This window comes from Lynx canadensis, chromosome C2 (genome assembly GCF_007474595.2).
Source record: "Lynx canadensis isolate LIC74 chromosome C2, mLynCan4.pri.v2, whole genome shotgun sequence".
NCBI lineage: Eukaryota > Metazoa > Chordata > Mammalia > Carnivora > Felidae > Lynx > Lynx canadensis.
Window position 1 is genome coordinate 35949070 of NC_044311.2, and position 21945 is coordinate 35971014.

General features: G+C 48.2%; 1 protein-coding gene across 1 annotated transcript in view; it reads left to right on the forward strand.

Moving 5' to 3' along the window:
• Positions 1 to 21945, forward strand: part of CLSTN2 (calsyntenin 2) — a 611966-nt gene that overhangs the window by 476699 nt on the left and 113322 nt on the right. The window contains exon 6 of the mRNA XM_030330025.1: positions 21398 to 21583. Within this exon, the coding sequence (XP_030185885.1) occupies positions 21398 to 21583 (186 nt within the window). The remainder of the gene's footprint in view (positions 1 to 21397; positions 21584 to 21945) is intronic.

Below are 21945 nucleotides of genomic sequence, written 5' to 3' on the forward strand. Positions count from 1 at the left end.
GGCTCTTCTTAAAGTGGGTGTGGGGTGAAGCCGGCCCTGTATAGAATGGGAGAGGAGCACAGAGAGGGGAGGCCTTTCAGGGCACCAGTGAATAGTGTAAGGAAGCCGGTCTGGCTTGCATAGGTGGTTGGGACTGTGGGGAGGTGGGAAGCAAGATTGGAGAGGTCAGGGGTAGGGTATGGCTGGCAGTCAAGGTTTTGAATGCCGGGGTCAGGAGCTGCCATGAACCCAAGCCCCTCAGAGCCAGCCGTGAGTGAGAGGTCTGCGGGTATGTGCCAGAGGTGATTGCCCGGGAGAACAGAGGCTCTTCCCTGAGCTGATTTCCCACAAACAACAAGAGTCAGCAAGCAAACACAGTTTGGCAGTTCAAATTCTTGTACCTGTTTTTAGTCATTTCCCTCCAGGCAGGAGCGGGCTGCAGCACAGTGAAAGCAATCCATCATGCTCAGGAACCTCCTGTCTCCCGGGAGCATTCCCAGTCAGCACCATCAGCTTCTCCCAGAAGCTGTCCTGAAGGAGCAAGGGACCCTGCTCACAGCTGGAGCCTTCCCTTCCTTCCCAGGCCAACGAGGGACTGCTCCCAGACTCCCGCGGTGCCCCAGGACATGGCCCCAGTTTTCCATCACAACAACCCCTTCCAGGAGTGTGGGGCTGCAGCTTTCCCAGCATGCTGCTGGCCCTAACCAGCTGTGCACAAGGACATCACAGACCCTGACTCTTCTGCCACCTGCCTTATACACCTTGACCAAGACATGGTCTGCTCGGGCTATGGTTTTCCGTTTTCCATCTTTTTTCTATGGCTGGGTCTTGTCTTCCCAGAAACAATATGAGTTCTATCCTCTCTGCTGGGATTCTGAGATTCTCTTCTGAGATTCTGAATAGGTAGTAGGGGTCAGCTCACTCTATGGGGGTAGGTGGAGCTTTACCCAAGGGAATGCCACTCCCATTCTCAGCTGCCCAGAGAAGAAGTTGGTCCTCCAAGGACCAACTAGACCTGTGCGAGTGGAATAGAGAACAAAGTCTCCATGTTTTGTCCCGAGCTTGGAGACCTCATGTATCCCTATAGTAGCCCTTACTCATGGAGGTAGAAGATTCTATTAGGAAGCAGGAAAAAAGGTGCCCCTGCAGTAGCCTACAGAAGCCTAAAGGCTGGTTTGTGCCCTGCCTCTCATGCCAGACTTTTGCAGCCTTCTTGGTGTCTGTTTCCCTCTTGCCAAGCCGTTACACGTGCCCGAGCCTGGGCCTATGTGGGCACTGAGGACTTTGGGAAGAATCCACATCTGTTCATGGATCAGAGCGAACAGAGGATATAGTGCCCTCAGAGGCCATCGGGATGATAGTGGCAATGGACCCAGTGGGAGCTGCTCCTGTGGACCCCTCCTTCCAGGGGCCACAGAATGTGTCTTAGAGGATCATGTGTAATTTGGTTGCTGATTTGGGTTTTGTTTGTTTGTTTAGTTGTTACGTTATGTGGAGAAACACATCCCCTCTTTATGCCTTCTTTCGTTGTTCTTTATAATCTCTTAGCCCATCTCTTTCTATGTTGCAAGATGAAAACATTGTCTTCATAACACTTATTTACTGTATTTTTCCTTTTATTATCGCAAGTCAGATTTTGTGTCTGTTACCTGCTCCGGCCAGTAGAGAAGCAGAGTTCAGTATTTCAAGTCCCTTTATGCAAAACAGTTGCCCTCTGGAGAGAGTCACGGCAGACTTCCCTGGTGGCCCTGCCCCATTTCTTGCCCAGACGTGCAGCCATTCTGGATTGTTCGTGTGCCAGACCAAGTTTCCTGACTCCAGCCCCCGCAGGACCCCCTCTCTCCTTGCCCCCGTCATCGCTGAGCACAAGCCCACGGTGGTCAGCCACCCCTCGCCCCGCACCAGTTCAACCAGCACTGTCAGTTCCTAGACCTCCTCTCACGGGCCCAATTCCTGGTCCCTTCACCTTCACAGTAAGCTGCCCTATTTCATATGGAGAGAAAAAAAAGATGCAGCCACATAGCAAGCCACTTTTTCTCTGTTCTTTGGGCTTGACTATTTCCCTAGGTACATCAGATGGTCTCAGTGTTTCTGCCATTCCACAAATCAGGCCTTGGTCAGGAAGAAAGGTGGTATCTGATAGAGTAGGGCTCCTGGCACCCGCATGCGCACGGGAGCACCTGGGAGCCGGGGTACATTGCAGATCCTGACTTCTTCAGTCTGGGGCGCTTCTGGATGTAGCTGGTCCACGGCCTTCACATTGAACAAGAAAGAAGGTAGCACAGAAAAGATTTATGAACACACAGAATGCGTCTAGGACTTCCATGTTGGAAGGACCGCAGCACGAAAGCTGCTGGTTGAGGTGAATTATCCCTTAGTTATTTGCATTGTGAGAGCTGACACACACACTACTCAGGGCGAGACGTTGCCGAGTGAATTCATTCACCCTTTACTGAGGCCCGCTGTGTGCTGAAGGCCAGGGATACAGAGACAGACACGACGTACCAGGACCCGTAGTGCAGAAGGAGATGAGGGCAAAGAAGGTACTGAGGACAAAAGGTCTGGTGGAGGTGGCTTTGGGGACACAGAAGAGAGACACTTAACCTTGCAGGGGTCCTGGGGAGATGTGCCTGGGCCAAATCTTGAAGGATAATAGTTTCAGCATAGAGAAGAGTGTTCCACACTAGGGAGCAGAGGTCAGGAAGGTGGGAAGGAGCATGGTGTGGCTGGGGCATGGGGGGAGGAAGCTGGATGGGCCTATGGGGACCAGGTCACGAAGGCAGGGCCTCCTGTGTTACCTCAAAAGCACTGGGGAGCCTAGAGGCTTTCATGACCCTGTGTGGCGAGGGGGATTTGGGGGGAAAGAAGGACTTCTTGGCCAACCACATAGATGCAGAGACTGGTCAGGAACCAGCTGAAAAGGATGATTTGTCCTGAGAACACTTTTAAATGGATCATTTCTGGAAAAGTACCTAAAATCATGTATTTCTTCAAAAGCCAATCCAAAGTACTGGACAGCAAAGGAAGTTAGATTTGCAGGCAAAGCCCATGAGAGCCCACAGGCAAGGGGATGAGGTTGGCAGCCAAGCACGTCTGAGGTTGACTGCTGCTAAGTCTTGTCAAGTATATGTCCCTGTCCCCCTGCAGCCATCCGTTTGCCCATCACCCTGCCAAGGAGAAAAAACTCCAGGCCCCAGGGGTCAGCTGGCTTCACCCTGCCCCTTCCAAAATCAGATCAATTATTGGTCAAGTACACAGAAGAGCTGGCTTAGGTTTTACTACATGAAAGGCATTGATTTCAAATCTTAGGGTGATAAGCCCAGAAGGCACCCATATTTGCTTAGAGACAGGCAAGGCTCAGAAAGTGAAACTGTGTCCATCTGAAGCTTGCGTGATGGTGCTTCCCTTAATGCAGGCTGACATACGAGGGCATTGCCAGAATGGCAGAAGAAAGGTTGGCTCCTTGCCCTCAGTCCTGGCCTTCACGGTACTGCCAGTGTGTCCAGTATGCCACCATTCGGGTACCAACTTTTTTGTTCTAAAGGATAGCTCCCAGCTTAAAATGTAAATGCCTCTTGGACGAATCACTATGAACCCAGTGGTCAGCAAAGTATAGCCCGCAAGCCAAATCTAGTTGACCACCTGTCCTTGTACTACTGTGAGTCAGAAAATGGTTTGTGCACCTTAAATCATTGGAAAAAATCAAAGACGAATCATACTTTGGGCCACATGAAATTCACATTTTAGTGCCTATAAATAAAGCTTTATTGGCATCCTGCCATGCTCGTCCATTTCATATCATCTCATGGCTGCTGTTGCACTCTAACAGCAGAGCTGAGCAGTTTCAACAGAGACCAGATGGTCCTCCAAGCCTAAATGTTTACTTTCTGGCCCTTTACAGAGAATACTTGGTGACACCTGCATGGAGCTATTATCTTCCATTGACACCTTAGTGAGAAGTAATTTATTGGAGCGCCTTGGACAGCCTAGAAAGAATGGAACACCAAATAGACACATTAAGACAGAAGAAAAGGAACACGGAAGTCCAAAAAGTCCTCTGTGTTACTGCACAGAGGACAGGAACAACCCTGCGAGATATGCAATTCTAGCCCACTTTACAGATAAGGAAAACTTAGGGTTAAGAACGTTTGAGTGACCTTGCTCAATATCTCACAGCTGATGAATGGCATAGATAGAATTCAAAGTTATAACTGCCTATCTCAAAGAATTACTGAAGCGGAAGGAGAAGAAGGCTAGAACAAGGAGGTTGGGAGTTTCCAAAGGGGCACGTTACTAGCTCTAAAAGGGCATCTCAGGAGATTGTTCAGAAGAGAAGCCACCTGAGTACCCTCAGGCAACACATTTCACCTCTCCATCACCTTATCTACAAAAAGGCGATGAGACTAAGCTTGAAAGAGTAGCTCCAGTTCAAGGAAGCACTGTACATGTGGCACCTAAGGGGTCCCCTGACATTCATTGTGCCCTCTCCTTGCCCTGCCCAACGCATCCATCTTTCCTGGATTGATGCTGGTCTGGTGCACCATTGCCTTAAATGACAGCTCATGTGAAAATAAACCCACACTTGCAGACTGTCCATCTCTCAGATACTTTTTGCCTGAACCTGAAGTTGCTTCTGGTGATCACATGGGCCAGAGAAACACGATGTGAGCCTGAGACATATGTGAAACTTCAAACCCAAAGATGACGGACTCAAGCACAGCAACTCACCCCAGAGTAGGGAAGGCTACCTTCCCCTGTAAGAGAACCGAACGTGAAAATTACCCACCTCCCACCCTTCCGTTCACCAGTACCTGGCTTTATTTGACGTTCATCCCCAGGGGCTCTGCTCTTTCATCCCATAGGTGTTCTCCACCTTCAGGCTTCTCCTATCCTCTTGACTTTCCCCTTTGTCATATCATCTCCTCTCCCTGTGTCCCTGTTCTCTACAGTCACCCCCTTCCCCTTATTCCTTAGATATCCATCCTCCGAACCCTCCCCGAGGCTGAGGAAGGTGATGGGGTCTGGGGGTGCGGGACTCAGGAACAAACTAGTGACGACAGCGCTGAGTGAGAGTGAAAAGGGCTCAGGCCAACCCTTAGCCCTGTCGTGATTGGCCATAGCCTTTGCGGAAGCCACTGCCCTGTCTGAGCCTGGGTTTCCTCAGCTGTTAATGGAGAACCGTAACCCTTGGCCTAATCATCTGGCAGGATTGTAAGGAGGCCCAAAGAGGTCCTATGTTTGGAAGTGCTTTATAAAACTTAGATTGCCATGCAAATAATGTTATGACTAAAATTGGTAAAATAGGTACCATCATATAAATGGATACATGTGCCTGTGTGTGCACACACATACACACACACACACACACACACACACACGGAAATTTATAGAATTGAGTAAGGCTGTGTGTCTTGAGCTTTGCAGTCTTGATTTTAGAGCTTTAGATTGGACCAAAGGGAGACAGTGGGGTGGGGTGTGTGGAAAAAGCACAGTCTGGGGGGCTGGGCACACAGGCTTCAGTCCCTCCTCAGCTCTAACCCACGCCGCATCCTCAGGAAAGTCACTCCTGCCTGGTTCAGCTTGCCTACATAGAAACGGATAATAATGCCTTCTCCTGAGGGCCAGAAGCAAGCCTGCCTGTGGAACACCGTGCTCTTAACCACACACACGGGGGCTCAATGAACAGCAGCTCTTTTAGTTCCCTTTATGCTGTTTTTTTTTTTTTTAAGTTACAACGGAGCATTTTCTTCCCAAATAATTGGAAAAGCCATCACTGAAGCCCAATTCCACTGACTCCGGCAGAGTGACCCCGGGGCAGCTGCACCTTGGGTCTGCTCAGATCTGCCAGGAGAGCATCCAAGCTCCTGGCAGAGGGCCTCCAGGGGCACTCCTCCGTGAATAACGACCTGTTTTGACATCACTGACACAGTCGATCATTATGGTGCAACAAATGGCTTCTGTACACGATGCTGATTTACCTACTCGGTGGCGTCTTAATGTGCTTAAAGACCTGCTGGGGAAGCTCGTCTGCTCGAGCCTGTTTCTCCCTGGCTCCCCTGTGCCTCCATGTGAACATGAGTGGAAATGGGCTTGGGAAGTTTCTGGGTCTAATCGTCTCAGCCCTGGCGGGGAGGGGGTGCAGGCGGACCGCATTTGTCCCAAACAGAGCTCAATCAGCATAACGGTCACCAGTGAGTAAGCATTTAATCTTTGCCAAACCCTGTCTAACAGGGATGCGTGTACTGTCCCATTTACTCCTCAGCATATACCCTGAAAGCTGTTCTTTTCCCTTTTGGCAGATGAGAACATTGAGGTTAAGATGCTGGCCTTAACTAGTTATATCCAGGACCTACATCAATCTCAGTCCCATCTGTCTGTAGACACAGATCTCCTGTCTCTTCATCTACAATGTGTCTCCAAGCAAAGGAGAATGCTGACCACCTTTTGAGACCATTGAAGGCTATTTTTTTTTTAATTTTTTTTTCAACGTTTATTTATTTTTGGGACAGAGAGAGACAGAGCATGAACGGGGGAGGGGCAGAGAGAGAGGGAGACACAGAATCGGAAACAGGCTCCAGGCTCTGAGCCATCAGCCCAGAGCCCGACGCGGGGCTCGAACTCAAGGACCGCGAGATCGTGACCTGGCTGAAGTCGGACGCTTAACCGACTGCGCCACCCAGGCGCCCCAACCATTGAAGGCTATTTTGAGAAAAATTTTGTAGTTAGAATCCTTCCCTCGTGTTGTGAGAAAAATGTGTGATTGGACATCGGGGCAGCCTTGAGCGAGGACTGTGGCTTGTGGAATGGTGTGGGGGAGGTATCACTCTTGCCACACGAGCCCACCTCTGGGACCTGCCTGCATCCAGAGTAGTGAGGCCACCTCTCAGCCTTCTTAGATGACTCCTTGGGGACCGGACTACCGAGGATATGGGGCTTACCCAAGGACACACAGATGCTGAGAGGGAGAACAGTGGATGGTATTGGGTTTTCTGACTTAGAACCCACATGCTCTACCCCATCTCTTTGTAGACACGGGTCTGCCCTGGAACCACACGCGATCAGCCTCTTCGACTGATAGTTCTTTTAAGTTTTTGCAGCCTGCTAGAATTGCTCCCTGCAGGGAGTCAGCAGAGGGCGGGGCTTCAGAGGGATGGCTGTGAAGCCAGAAAGAGCAGAGTTCAAATGCAGGTTCTACCATGCCCTCAGCTCAGGGCCATTAGGGGAGCCACGTAACCTCTCTGAACCTTCAGATGTGGCGTCTGCAAAATGAGGCTCTTGTACCTGTCTCAGAGGGTTGTCACGAGGTAGACCTGTGGCCGGCCACAGGAATGGGTCCACAGTACCAGTGAGGAGGATGAAGGAAGAGAAGAAAGAGAAGCTACTATAGTGGGTTTAGGAGTCGGGCCAGCCTCTTGGCATCATTTTCTGACCGTGTGACCTTCGGCAGGTCTTTTGACATCTTAGCCTCAGCTCTCTCATCAGTGAAATGCCCCTCCTATGACTCCCTTCCCCACATGGATGCCAGGCGGACTGGGCTTTGTGAGAAGCCCAGCACAAAGACCATTGAATGGTGGTTTTCTTCCAGCTCCCTGCATCCCTGAGTGGGAGGACAGACCTAGCCATCCTGGGCACCAGTGTCACCACCTGCGTGCCAGCCAGACACTTGGGTTCTAGTGATAAATGTGAACTATGGCAAGCTGCCTACCTCTCCTTGCCACATTTGTCCTCACCTCTAAAGTGGGCAGGAACAGTGTCCTCTTCTCCCCTCATCCGCTTCACATGGTACTTGGGAGATAGAGTGACCACATGTAGTTATGAGTCTTCCCTGGTCTGCCAGGGGGGCCCTGGAGTCACATTGTTGAGCATATCATGTCCCTTCAGATGTCATTACAGGGTTTGGGAGCGTTGACCCTCCATAACCATGCAGAGAGCCAGCCATGGTCCTGGCATAACAGAGAAGCTCTCAAAACTCCCACTCCACTCACGGAACTCCACTCAGGGTCAACTCTGTGCCAGGCGGATGGTGAGCCCCTAGGGACCGTGAGCTGGAGCAGTGGGGTGAGGGTAAGCAGGTGGACAGGTCAGGAAGAGATCATTCCCATACAGGGAAGTCAGAGCAGTCGCCAGGGGACCCAGGGGCTAGGAAAGCAGAGAGCAGGGGTGCCCAACCCTTTAGAAAGGCTTCCCAGGGAAGGTGACAAGAGGCTGAGACCTGAGGTGTCAGTGCAGTTCTCCAGGTGCACTGAGGGTGTGGGGAAAGGGGCAGTAGTGGAAGGGGCAGGGAGGAGTATCCCCAGGACAGCTTGGTGCTTACATGCTGCACTTACTTTAGGCCTTATGCACTGTCGTACATCATAAAGCCTCACCACCCCCGCCGCAGCTGCATAATATTCCTTCACAGAAGGTCAGACGTGCTTGTCTGTGTCCTTGCAGTTAGATAGGGTGCAGTGTGATTGACTTTAGCTTGGCTCCATTTTCCTTTTTTGTGCACCAGTAAAGCTCTCTGTGCAAAAGTCTTTGCATTTTGAATCGCTTTCTCGGGAGTATGTCACCTGGGCCCAAGTATATGGGAATTCCCTGGCCTGAGATATGTTTTGCCAAGCACCAGTCCAATCATTTGTGATGGCCTGTGCGGCCCCGCAGTAGCATGAGTGACAGCCCTCCCCACCTTCACGCACACGCACTCCCGGGCTTCCAGTGTGTGTGACCAACTCTGCAGATGTGTACTGTATTTTCTGAAGAGACGATAATTCGGTTCCAATTTTAGAATGCCATTCGGTGAAATGAAAAGTCCTCCAGGACTGTAATATCACCCAGAGTCACAGTCTTTTTATTTAAAAAATAAAAAAGTTTTGCGACCGTGTACAAGTGATCTGTAGATTAAGGAGATCTATATCGCCGGAGCAGGAAAAGTATACAGAGGACATCTTTACAAAAAGGCTGAAAATGTGTTCGTGAACAAAACTATAATCCTGCACTGCAGAAGCTTTTCAAAGCCATAAAACTAAAGATTCTTGAAGAATAGCTACTCCATCTTGCACCAATAATACATTTGTCCCAAGATAAGAAAATTGCCTGTAAAATGCTCATGTTTATTGGACATAAGAGAGGAGAGTTTCTATAAATCCAGGAGAAAGTATCCTGGTTGGTTGAGTTAATGATTTCCCCCTTGGGAGAATTATCCTTCAGAAAAGCTGCTCTTAAATTGCTTGGATTCTATACCTTTCTAGCATCAATTCTGCCCGCTGTGTTTCTGTTTGGGAGTTGAGAGGCATGTGAGTTGAGAATCTTTGGAGACGAAGGAGTTGGGGAGAAAGTAGCAGCCAAGCTTTGGGTGGGAGTCCTGATTGCTGAACACCACAGGGTTCGCTTCAATGGCAGCACCGGCTGCTCCCCAACACCCCCAGGGAGCTTAGAGCCAGGGCGAAGGGGGACCACACAGCTTTAAAGAGGTGGTTCCCAATACTAGCAAGCTCGGAGGCCTTTGGGGGAATGGAGGCACTGGCACTGGCATCAGAGAGCCACACAGAAGAGAGTGGGTCCCCTCACAACACGTGGCTGGCCAGGGGCTAGCTGCACTGGGGCGCGGTGTCCAGGGGCTTGCGCCAGGCATGGGAGCAGAGGAGAGCCCAAAGGCTGTGTGCAGATCCGGGGGCCCTGGAGAAGCGGCACACACAGAGTGGATCCGAGCCTCTTCAGTTCACAGAGGCTGGAGCAAGCAGGAGAATCCACAAGGAATGCATCAAGGAGAAAGTCTGACCAAAGCAGGACGGCCAACGGAATTCCCTGAGCCCCAGAAAGACAGGTGCCTTTCATGAAACATCCTCGCCAGTCCATTTCCCAAATATTCAGTGAGCGGCTGAATTCAGTGAGAGGTCCAGGAAGTGTACCAGGTACTGGAGATTTTAAAACTAAACAGATATAGACCCTGCTCTCGCGGAACTTCTGATGGGGTAGCGGGGGATAGAGAGTTGCAGACAAAAAACAATTACAGAAATAAATGACTCGTTTATTCTCCTGGTCAAAGCCACTTGCATGGCTAAGTCCCAAATCACTGGGAGGAGGGCATGGTCAGGAGTAATCATCCAATGCACACAACCAGAAGTGGCTCTCTCCCCACTGAGAGCCCTGGGTCCCACATTCGTGGTTCTTCTGGGACTAGAACCTGTGCTTTGCCCTGCAGAAGGTAGAGAAAGAAAAGACAGCTTGTTGTCCTACCCTGCTGGGTCAGGTTCCAGGCAGTAGACAGGTCTCCCTTTGGGCGTCCTGCTTGGGGGGCAGAAATCCTTTCTCAGCCCCTTGCTGGCTGTTGGGGCATGAATGCAGTGGGAGGAGGAACAGGAGTTCATTGCCCATATTGTTCGGGCTAGTGGCTTCCAAGTCTGTCTGCGCAACCCAGTCACTTAGGGGGATGGTTAAAATGACAGATTCCAGACCCTTGTCCTCATAACCTTCCACTGGAATCTCCTAAGGTGGGACCCAGGAATTAGTGTCTTCAGAAGTTGTTTCTGGTGATTCTTCTGAGGCTAGCCCTGATCTTGCGCCTGTATAATTTGGGGAACACAGTGTGAATCCCACATAGATGATGTGCATTGCAAACTCTGTGAATTGGGGAGGAGAGAATGTGGTCCAGCCTGGGGCAATCATGGAGGACTTCCTGGAAGAGGAACTGGTTGTATTGCAGTCAGGCAGCAGTGACCAGTGAAGATTAGAAAGACAAAGAGAGTGAGATAGGAAATTGTCATAGTGATTGGTCCCGGTGAGAAGACATGATGGCCTTAAACTAGAGTGGAGAGACCTTGATCTTGGTAGCCATCTAAAATTCAGAAGCAGGAAGCCTTAATGGCCCTTTGCATGTGGAGGGTAAAATGTTACAATGCTCTGAAGTACTTCCTTCTAGATATAAAGTCTTTGGAAGTAAGTTTTAGGAAACTGTTAAAATAAGGTATAATCTAGAAGCATGCTTCTTAAATCATCTGTGGTGAAGAACCAGGGTTTTTTTTTTTCCCCAATCACTTGTGGACCAGAACTTTATAAAAATATAATAGAAACACATTTCTGGGGAAATGAAATAAACAGCTAAGACATTCAAACTCTAAACCCAAATTTTATTTTTATTAGATTCAACAAACATAAACTTCCTCTGCCAAATTGCTAGAAAAGTTTCTAAATGCTTACTGTTGATTTCTCTACTGACCTCATGACAGACATAACAAGCAGTTCAGGGACCACACCAGTCTGCAGACCACAGTAGCATTGTTCTGGCAACATGGCCTTGCCCTCACCCTCCACAAAATCTAAAATGGTTTGGATCATCTTTCCAATGTAGTCTGCTCAGCAAGCCTCCCTCCATGGTCCTTGCCTAATGGCGTGGTCTCTCCTGGTTGACACTGACAGGCTGGGAAGAGGGTATGATAGAAGCTGCTGGCTGCAACCAGAAGCTGTTGTGCAGAAAGCTGTCTACAGTTTGCCAGGTGTTCCCAGAGTAAGGCCTGAAAGTGTTTATGTACATGACTCTGAGATCACCCTGGTGGAGATGTGAGGGTTTTCTCAGGCCAACGAGTCACAGTGTGAATTTGAGACAAAATTGAAACCCCTCTGCCATCAGGAAACCAGAGAGAACTTCATAGGCAGGACACAATTTGAGGACAAATTTCTATTTCATTTGGCATTTATCGTGATGTCGCAAGGGTGAGGGAGGTATTAAAAGGGTTGAAAATACATGAAGTTTTCCAGAGCTGGAGCCATATGTCAATGCACTTTCATCATTGTATACACTTGCCCTCAGACACTCACATTCAGGCTGGGGTGTGTGCCTGCACACATATGGACACACACATACACACAGCAGCCACGTCTCGAATTTTTCCACTTTAATGCCTGGCAGTCTGTCATTTGGGGGCTGGCTGGGGGCTGGGTGGATGATAGACAGGCAAGGTGTGCAGTCTTACATGGTCAGCAACAAGGGTTCCCTGAATGCATATGATTGCCTTCCTCACCTCTGACGGCGAAATCGGAGTGTGTGTGCGTGTGTGTGTGTGTGTGTGTGTGTGTGTGTGTGCGTGTGCGTGTGTTGGTTTCCATATACCTAATCACTCATTACTGAGCACCTGTTATGGGCCAGGCACTGCAGTGATGTATAGGTTATGCTCCAGAGCAGAAATGGGCCAGAAACAAATAAGTAAATAATTCTCCAGAGGGGAGGACAGGCAGGGATTATGTGGAAGCGAGGTGCTGGTCATCAAGGTGAGGCAGAGAAGGCCTTACAAAGTCATGAGTGAGTTGAAGCCTGGAGGCAGAGGAGGACCAGCCACAGGAAGGGCAGGAATTGAACACCCAGGCAGAGGCAAAGCCTTGAGGCTTAACCGGGGATATGGGTGGGCACAGCGGTGTTTTTCCCCTCCCGTGTTCTCTTTTATAGTTAATTAAGATATCTCTTTTTAGTAAGAATTAAAAGGTAATAAAATGATCTGACTTTGTGAAAGTAAAATATAGTAAATGGAAAGGGGTCAGTAATAAAGGAAGAGAGAGGATTCCTTATATTTGTAATTGAGTTCAGAGAGTTTGTGTTTTTGTTTCTTTGTAAATTGTGCCTGTGTAATTGTTTTTAATTGGAGAAGAGAAAGCCATGTAATTTAATGCCTATTAAATTGTGTAGGGGCCTGTTCTATGTCGGGCACAGGGCTAAGTGGTTTGCATTTATTTTTTTAAAAAAAATTTTTTTCAACGTTTATTTATTTTTGAGACAGAGAGAGAGACAGAGCATGAACGGGGGAGGAGCAGAGAGAGAGGGAGACATAGAATCGGAAGCAGGCTCCAGGCTCTGGGCCATCAGCCCAGAGCCCGACGCGGGGCTCGAACTCACGGACCGCGAGATCGTGACCTGAGCTGAAGTCGGACGCTCAACCGACTGAGCCACCCAGGCGCCCCAGTGGTTTGCATTTATTATCTGAACAAACCCTATCAAGAGTTCTGCATTAGGTGAGCATATAACCAGTGTCTGTCTGCTCAGGCAGAGAGGGAGATGACCAGCCCACCGTATGTGGTATCAAGTGGGAGACCCAGGATTCACACTTAGGTCTGACCCCAAGGCCCGGGTTCCTCCTTTTAGGGTGGATAACAACAATCCTCATTCTGCAGATGAAGAAACTGAGGCTCTGAAAGGTTAAGGAACATGCCCAAGGCTATTTAGCTGAAAGGCAGGACCAGTTACATAATTTGTGGGTCTCAGATGAAAATAAAAATGGAGGGCCTCTTGTGTGAAAATTATTTAGAATTTCAAGACAGGGACAGCAGAGCATTAAAGCAAGTACAAGGCGGGGTGCCTGGGTAGCTCAGTCGGTTAAGCGTCCAACTCTTGGTTTTGGCTCAGGTCATGATCTCACAGTTCATGAGTTCAAGCCCCACATCGGGCTTCGGGCTGGCAGTGCTGAGCCTGTTTGGGATTCACTCTCCCCCTCTCTCTGTGTCCCTCCCCTGCTCATTCTCTGTTTCTCTTTCTAAACAAATAAATAAACCTAAAAGAATTAAAAAATAAAGCAAGCACAAGGCCCTTCTCAGCACGAAGCTAACCTTAGAGCCAGGATTGGATGTCCCGCCTCACTGATTCCTCACCTCCTCCTGTCTCCTTCCAGCTGAATGTCCCTCCCCATAGCTACAGACCTATAGCAGCAGTTCAGGAAATGTAACAAGAAAAAGAATTCAGAAAAGCAAGGAATTCTTTCTGGGGTTTGGCTTTGGAGTCAGGTGGGCCTGGCACAAGTCCCGAGTCTCCCACCTGTATTGTCTCACTTAATCTTCACGACATCCCCAGGAGATGTGGTTGTAATCTCCCCTCATTTTACTTGAGGAAATTGAGGCAGAGTGTCTGGCCCAGCGTGCAATAGCTGGTTAACAGAGGAGGGTCTCACACTCTGTTGTCTAAGTGTCATCACAGCCCTACCCAAAGCCAGGCGAGGGCACAGAAGAACTCACCCCCAGGAGCCACGTGGGGAAAGGGGAGAGAAGGTGAGTCTCAGAAGTCAGCTTTTGTTACCATTTTACAAAGGCCTTGGAAGAATCTTTGTTGTTTTTTTTTCATTTTTTAACTTTTTTTTTCATTTTTTCCCATTTTTTTATACATATAATTTATTGTCAAATTGGTTTCCATACAACACCCAGTGCTCATCCCAACAGGTGCCCTCCTCAGTGCCCATCACCCACTTTCCCCTCTCCCCCACCCCCCAACAACCCTCAGTTTGTTCTCAGTATTACCTACTCTACAGAAGATCCCTACTCTACAGAAGTTCTGGCCCATGTGACACTACGCCCCCTGTAGGACACCCCATGACTCACACAGGTCTGACCCTTTCTGAGTCATGGCTAGGCTGCTGAGCTGTCGATTGGGGTGGTGGGTACCATCTAAATAGCCTCCTTCCATCTAAATAGCCTCCTTTGGCCTTGAGAAGCCCCAAGACCATGGTGGAGACATCCTGGGATTCTATTCTGCTTTCTGGCTTTCCCCCTCCTTCTGCAGTTCTGCATTAACCATGCCTTTATTGTCTATATTCTGATGTTTTGATAACTGGGGCGCTGCTGACCCTGGAGGGACTCCCCATCAGGGCTAGCCAATTCCTAGAGATAGGAAACAACTTACCCTTTTGCTTTTCAAATGCAGACCAACCAATCCAGAACCCATACTCCCCTAATCACCCTCTTTATTGGGCTCTCATACCCTGTGCCACCATCTATCACCATCTATCTGCCCTAACCACCCCAGGGCCAGTAGCAGACAACAAGGGACAGCCCCTGTATACCAGAAGCTGCTGAAATTACACAAACTAGCATTTTGGGCAGTCTCTTTTTTTTTTTTTTTTTTTTTTGAGAGAGAGAGACAGAGCATGAGTGGGGGAGGAGCAGAGAGAGGGGGAGACACAGAATCACAAGCAGGCTCCAGGCTCTGAGCTGTCAGCACAGCGCCCGACACAGGGCTTGAACCCACGAACCGTGAGATCATGACCTGAGCCGAAGTCAGACGCTTAACCCACTGAGCCACCCGCTTTATAAGACTGCATTTTTGGCATTCTTAAACCTGGTTACCATGCTTTGCCCATTCCTTCCCTTGGAAACCACAATAAAGGCCCATGCCCACAGTTTTCCCCCTCCTCTGCCTCCCGACTGACCGCATTGCTTCTCCCCATGCCCTCAGTGACTTGGCATAGCCCCACTCCTTGGGATCTGTGAGTGTAACAAACGATCTGTTCAATGGAACAGCATCCTGATCTGTTCGCCTTACCTTACTTAAATAAATAAAACCTATATTAAAACAAATGCCCAGGTCACTTCCTCCAGGGAGGCTCCATTGATCTCTCTACTACTCAGCGTAATTTACTTCTTCTCTGTTCCCTGGGACCTGCTCTTTGTTCCTCTGTCTGCCTAGAATCTGGCTGCTATCTGTGGCTGCTGCCTTCACTGTGAACCATCCAGTTAGGGGCTATGAGTCCTACTCCTCAGCCTCCCATGTCTAGGGCTCTGCCTGGCACACAGTAGGTGCTCAGTAAAGACCTGGCAACTGAAAAATGGTAAGAATGATACAAGAATGATAGTAGTAGTAATAACAGTAGCTCTCTGTGCCTGCTGCTTTTCATACCTTTCCCCCAATTCCACAAAGCAACTTTCCCGAGGGTTATCTTCATTCTACAGATGCAAAATGAGACTCAGAGAGGTTCAGTGATTTATTCAAGGCTACACAGCCAAGAAGTGGCAGAGCCAGGGTTCAAACCTGAGTCTGTCCAGCTGCAGGGTTAACAATCTTGAATTTAATTAAATTGAATCTAATTGAATTGAAGTTAATTCCTCATTGTGTGACCCTGTCGGAGGGTGGCCCTCTGCATGGATTAAGAGGTGGCAATCAGGAGTGCTCTAATGCTCTGAAAATGAACACCAGACGTAATCCAGCTGCCAAATGTTTTCAAAGCAGAATCTGGATACTTTATGTCCTTACTAAACACCCATTTAAGGCTCTTCACTAGCTTTAAGGTGAAACCCAAACCGCTTACCCTCATCATCTGACCTCTACTTACTTTGCCAGGCCCTCTCTACTTCCTAACCCACCCCCAATTCAGATGCACTGGGTGGTCCTGGGGATAAAGGTGCTTGCTGCTGAGCAAAAGTACCTCCCTAGCTTCTCCCAGTAGGAAAGGAAGTCCCTCGGTGCCCAACTCAAAGTTACCTATCTCCTGGAGAAAGTCCTCAAAGACACCAGATGGCCGACGCCTGCAGAGAATGTGAGAATGTCAGCTGCCTGAACAATCCTGTGCAGGGGGCCACCCCTTCCTGCCCTCCCACGCTCCAGCACCCCCATATCCAGCCACTCACCTTGCATGAATCCAGCAATTTTCTAGAACACCTGATGCTTCTTCAGCTGAGGCCACAAAGAGCTGCAGGCCCACGAGCACACAGTTAAGGAGAGAAGCGTGTTTTGACAGACCTGTGTCTTTCCTTTTCATCCTTCGGTGTCACTTCTGAGCCCAGAAGGGGAACAATTCTGAATGTCTTGGATTACAAGAACCCCCAACGCCTGTACTGTCCAGAAGTCTCAGATTTGCTTTTTTCCACCTCTAGGCATCTAATATGAGAGTCCCAAGTGGTTAATATTCTCCTGATAAGAAACATGTGTTCCCCAAATTTAGCAGGAATTATAATAAAATCATTATGTTTCTAAATCCTTAATCCAGGAGGAAGGAGTTTAATTCCTAAAGGCATTGTATTGTTAGCTTTTCCAGGAATACTTATGAGGTAATTGAGCCTGATTTATCAAAACAAGAGGTAGTCTGCTTCCTTTCTCTTCACTTAAGAAAAAAATTGAACCACAGTTCATAAACCAGTCTCCAGGTCCTTTACAAACTGGAAAGACTTTATTTCCGAGCAGGACAGCTCAGAGAAGTGTGGGAAGCTTGTAAAGCAGGGTGTGACACTTTCCTATTGTGAGTCTTCAACTCACAATTTAAGTAAGGCTAAGGGCTTCAACTGTGTTGGGCCCCTGGCCTTCAATGCTCATAACAAGCCCATGAGGAGTAACTAACTTGAATCTGCAGGTGAGGCAGTGGAGACTCAGGAGTCTGAGTATGTATATATATATATATATATATATATATATATATATATAATATATTATATATTTATATATATATTATATATAATATATGTTATATATACACATACATATATGTATATATTATATATACATTATATATAATATGTATGTATTATATATCATATATATGTATTATATATAATATATATGTATATATAATATATGTATTATATATTAATATATATAATATATGTATATATAATATATAAAATATACATTATATAGATAGATCTGTCTATATCTGTTTATCTATATCTATGTCTATATCTTTATCTATCTATCAGTATAAATCAAACATTCAAAAATGAATCTGTAAAAATTACACTTGCTCTCCCTCCTGGCAAATCCTCAGAATCATGGCTGAGCTGCTGAGAAAGAGCTGCATGGCCTTGGGCAAGTCATACCAGCTGTCAACCATGGCTTTCTCATCTGCACAATTAAGTTACTAATCACTGGGCTGTTGGGAGAACCAAACAAAAGAATAGATGTAGAAGTGCTGAGCACCTTGTAGGTGCTTAATAATTGTACGTCCTTTTAGTTCCTGCAATAAGTGCTATTGAATAAATGATAATTTAACAATAATGTATCTATTGAACATAACCCTTGTGTTTGGTGCTAAAACGAGTCTGCATTTAGTCCCTCCCAAATCCTGGGTAGTAGGCACCACTTTCACATAAGAGGAAGCTGAGGCTCAGAGAAGGTAAACATTTTGCGGGAAGGAGTGAGGGTGGGGTTTGAACTCAGGCACACTGAATTTAGAGGTCATAGTCTTAACCATCTTGCTATCCGACCTCCAGGAAATGAGGATGAATAGACATTTCATGTGACAGAGGCTGAATTTGATGATTTGCCTTTTGCTCTCTCATTCCCCATCCCAAATTCCTTCTTGGAAAATGAAAGATGTTTGTGCGAGCTGCCCACTCTCTCAAGGACACTACGCTCAGAAAGCTTCATCGATTTCTTTTATTATATGGTTGCAAATTTGCCTGCTTCTCGTAAACCCTCAAAAGCAAGCCTCATGAGGTCACCAAAGCAGCTGCAGATGTGATGTTCCCAACTGTCTTTCGTACCTGATTTCTTCCCAAAGAGGAAATTTCACCCCTGCCAGGGGATGGGGAGAGGAATGAACCCTCTACTCGGCCTGTGCCTCCACTCACCTTCCCTTCAATATTTATTTGCTTCTTTATTTTCATTCCTTCTAAAAAGGACCTGAGGTAGAATGTCTCATCAAAGATAACCACCAAAATATCTAGATAGCTGCAGCGCCCCCAGAGTAAAGGGAATCAATACCATGGATGGCTTGGGCTTCTCCAATGAAGAGACTTCCAGAAGGAGGCAATGTGGGAGGAGCTTCTACCAGCAGAAGCAGCAGAACCTCAAAAACTGGTCCCTGAGACTCACACCAAGGCCTGCTACACAAAACCATTTTCTCCATCTTTCTAGCTGCATCTCTAAAGAAAGGGAGGATCCAGGGAAAGAGGGGTGTGGCAGGGAAGGGAAAAAGGCCTCCTCCTCCTTGATGCCGTTTCTTGTTATCAGGAGGGAGACTGTTCCATCATCAGTTCTGGCCCAGCTTCCTGCCTGAGAACAAAACGAAACAAACAAACAAAAATGAACATGTTATGAGCTGCTGTCAGGCTAGGTGGTTCTGTAGGACTGAGGTCGGGGTCAACCAGGGGCAGTACCGGCAACGGGGCAGATAGGCCACAAGTTCTTTCTGTGGCTCAAGAAAGGCTGCCACGGCAGCAGTCACGGCTAGGTATCTGTGGCTCCCCAGGTCCGCCCTGCGCTGTGACCTCGATGTAGCGTCATCAAAAATAAACATAGCAATCCCTGCCTTTAAGTAGCATCCAGGTGCTGGGGGAGGCAAGCACACAACTGAACCCTACAGGATTCATTCACGCTTTCTACCAACATCGAGTGAGCATCTACTCTGTGCCAGGCACTGGGCATGGAGCGTGAGGGGGACTCGGAGGAACCATGAAGCTTGGAGTCTAATGCTGTGTCGAAGGCTGAGGGTGTTGTGGAGCACAGAGGAGTGTATCTACCCAGACTAGAGAGAGTCAGAAAGGTTGCATGGAGTTAACAAAACAGAAAGGGATAGGAAGGGAGCTCTCTATAGAAAAAACAGCATGATCAACTGCACAGAGGCATGAAACATTGTACCTAAGACTCAAGGCTTGTCAGGTGTGGACTGCTTCTGACAGCTCTATGACCTTCAGATGCATCTGACAGGACTTCCTGTCCTCCAGCGGCTCATCTTAATTGAACTTGGGGCCTCTGGAGCATGGCTCAGAGCAGCTCCATGATCTCATCCTCCAGGAGGTGATGGGCTAGGCCAGACACAGTTCCTGGGGGCTCTGAGGAAAAGCATGCAATCAGGTACATTCTGTTTCACATGAAGTCCCTATCCAAATATCCTCCCGTGGTAAGTTCCTGGTGACCAGCCTCACAACCCTGTGTGCAGTCTCTGCTCATGGCACACTCTGAGAAAATCAGACCTAAACTCAGATTCCATGGTTATCCGGAATGGAATGCAGGGGACACCTGTCCCCTTGGACTGAACATCTCCTTCCTTTCCTGCATGCCATGCACACTTGAAGCCCTCAGTCCTCACTCCAAGTCCACACTTGAGATCCGTGCAATGATTGTGTCCTATTTTATTGATGAGGTGCCTAAGGCTTGGAGACCTTCATTAACCTGCCCAAGAACTTCCTGACCAGGCAGAGTCAAGCCAAGATCACTGGGGCATCTGCTTCTGACCTGCTTGTCTGAATCTTCCCACATACGTTCATCCTTGACATTCAGACCTCAGCTCAAACCAGAATTCTCTCCATCTAAAGAGTCTCTCTCTGTCACGACTTTTCCTTTTATAACACTCACCCTCTCAGATAGAATAGCACAGCCCTCCCCCCAACCCTCACCCCTCACCCCAGCTCCACAAGGCAGGGACCTTTCCTGACTCCACTGCTGCATCCCTGATGCTCCAAACAGAGCCTAGGACATGGAAACCCTGAACAAACGCATGCTCAGTGAACAAAGGCATCTGGCCCCTCCCCTGGAATTGCTAAAGATGGCAGCCAGTGGCCCACTGGGCACTTGTGAAGAACACTGACCCATTCAGGCCAGGCTTTCTCAGTTTCTCACAGGTGAGCGCAGGCAATGTCATAGCTTTTTATTTCTGCTTCAGCAAAAGGATACCTTCTAGCAAGGTTCTGTGTGACAAACATTTGCGATTCATAAACTAATAGTATCCATAGGTCACATTCCTTGATTCTACCCACACGTCTGGCTTAGGGTCGAACAGACCTCTCAGACATGTGTCCTCACAGAGCGTGGTACGCCTGCCTCGTCAGCAAGAACTGTTGCCGGTCAGTGTGAGCGTTGCCTGGACTCTGCTCTTTCAATTGCTGCTTTTGCTGTTCCGGTCAATTCATGTGTACACTCTCTCTTGGTGTTTATTTTCGTTGATTGCTCTATTTCGTGTGGTGCCATTTTGATCGTGGTTTTGTTCCCCTCCAACACTTGATCACCTCCAAATTATTTTTCCTCTAAAAAGAAGTCATAAGACCATCAGCCCTCCTTAAGTGAGCCACGGTCCTGAATGCTTGGGAAAGAATCCTCGCTCCCCACCTCATGACCCCAAGTAATCCTGAACTACTGTTCTCTCATATTTTGTGACAAGACATACGCGTTCTTAAAAAACACCCCGCTAGACAAAATGGGGAACAGGGAGCGAGGGGCATAACACTCAGAAATGTCATCGGTGACAGATAAAAAGGGCACAAAGAAAAAAATATTAGCACAGTTTTACACACGTTAAAGGGTTCAGAAATATATTAGTACTACAATAAGCACGGCACTTCCCCTTGAAAAGACTTGGTGTTTGTATGTAGAGAGGACGGGGGAGGGTGGCAGTTGGGGCAGTACTGTGGCGGGGCGGACGCAGGGCTCTCTGGATGGGATGGAAATTTGCAACTGCCGGTGCAGGTGGATGTGGCTTATAACGCATCGTGGGCTGCGGCACCGAGAGGTGCTGGAGGTGTGTCCACGGGCGTGTTTTGTGCATTCCTACCTGGCTCAGCTCAGCTGGCTGCCGTTTTCTGCATTCGCCTAGTGTTTCTCCAGTAGGAGATTTTGCCTAGGCAAATGTGAAATTCCCATTATCCTCAAGTCATTCCCTAAGATGTCAATTGCATTGGAACAAATTCACATTTTCAAAGACCGTGTTCCATCAGAACTGGCCGTACCTGATTGCCTTTAATGTTTTCCTCATTTATTCAGACTGGACCAAGAGGATTGAGTATCAGCCTGGCTCAGGGAGCGTGCCGCTTTTCCCCAGCATCCACCTGGAGACGTGCGACGGGGCCGTGTCCTCCATCCAGATCACCACGGAGCTACAGACCAATTACATCGGCAAGGGCTGCGACCGGGAGACCTACTCTGAGAGATCCCTTCAGAAATTGTGTGGTGGGTAAAAATGATATACAAAGCATATCTTATATTATGAAAGAATTAGCCCCTGCCAACCGCATCGGCATATATACCTCCTGGATGATTATTAAGTTTACTTACTATGATTAGGGGTTCAGATGGCACAGGTCTGGGCACTGGGCACACCTGACCAGGTCCCACCATTTACCAACTGTGTGGCTGTGGGCAAGGCATGGGACAAAGCCTCCTCTCTTCATCAGCAATTAATGACACAATGCACTTGAGACAACCTACCGTGGAGCCTGAAGAAACACGGGCTCTGTTCCACTGTGTTGATTTTAAAGAGGCACCTGATCAGGGGCCAGGGTGAAGGGTGGTGTCTTATCACTCGGGGAGCG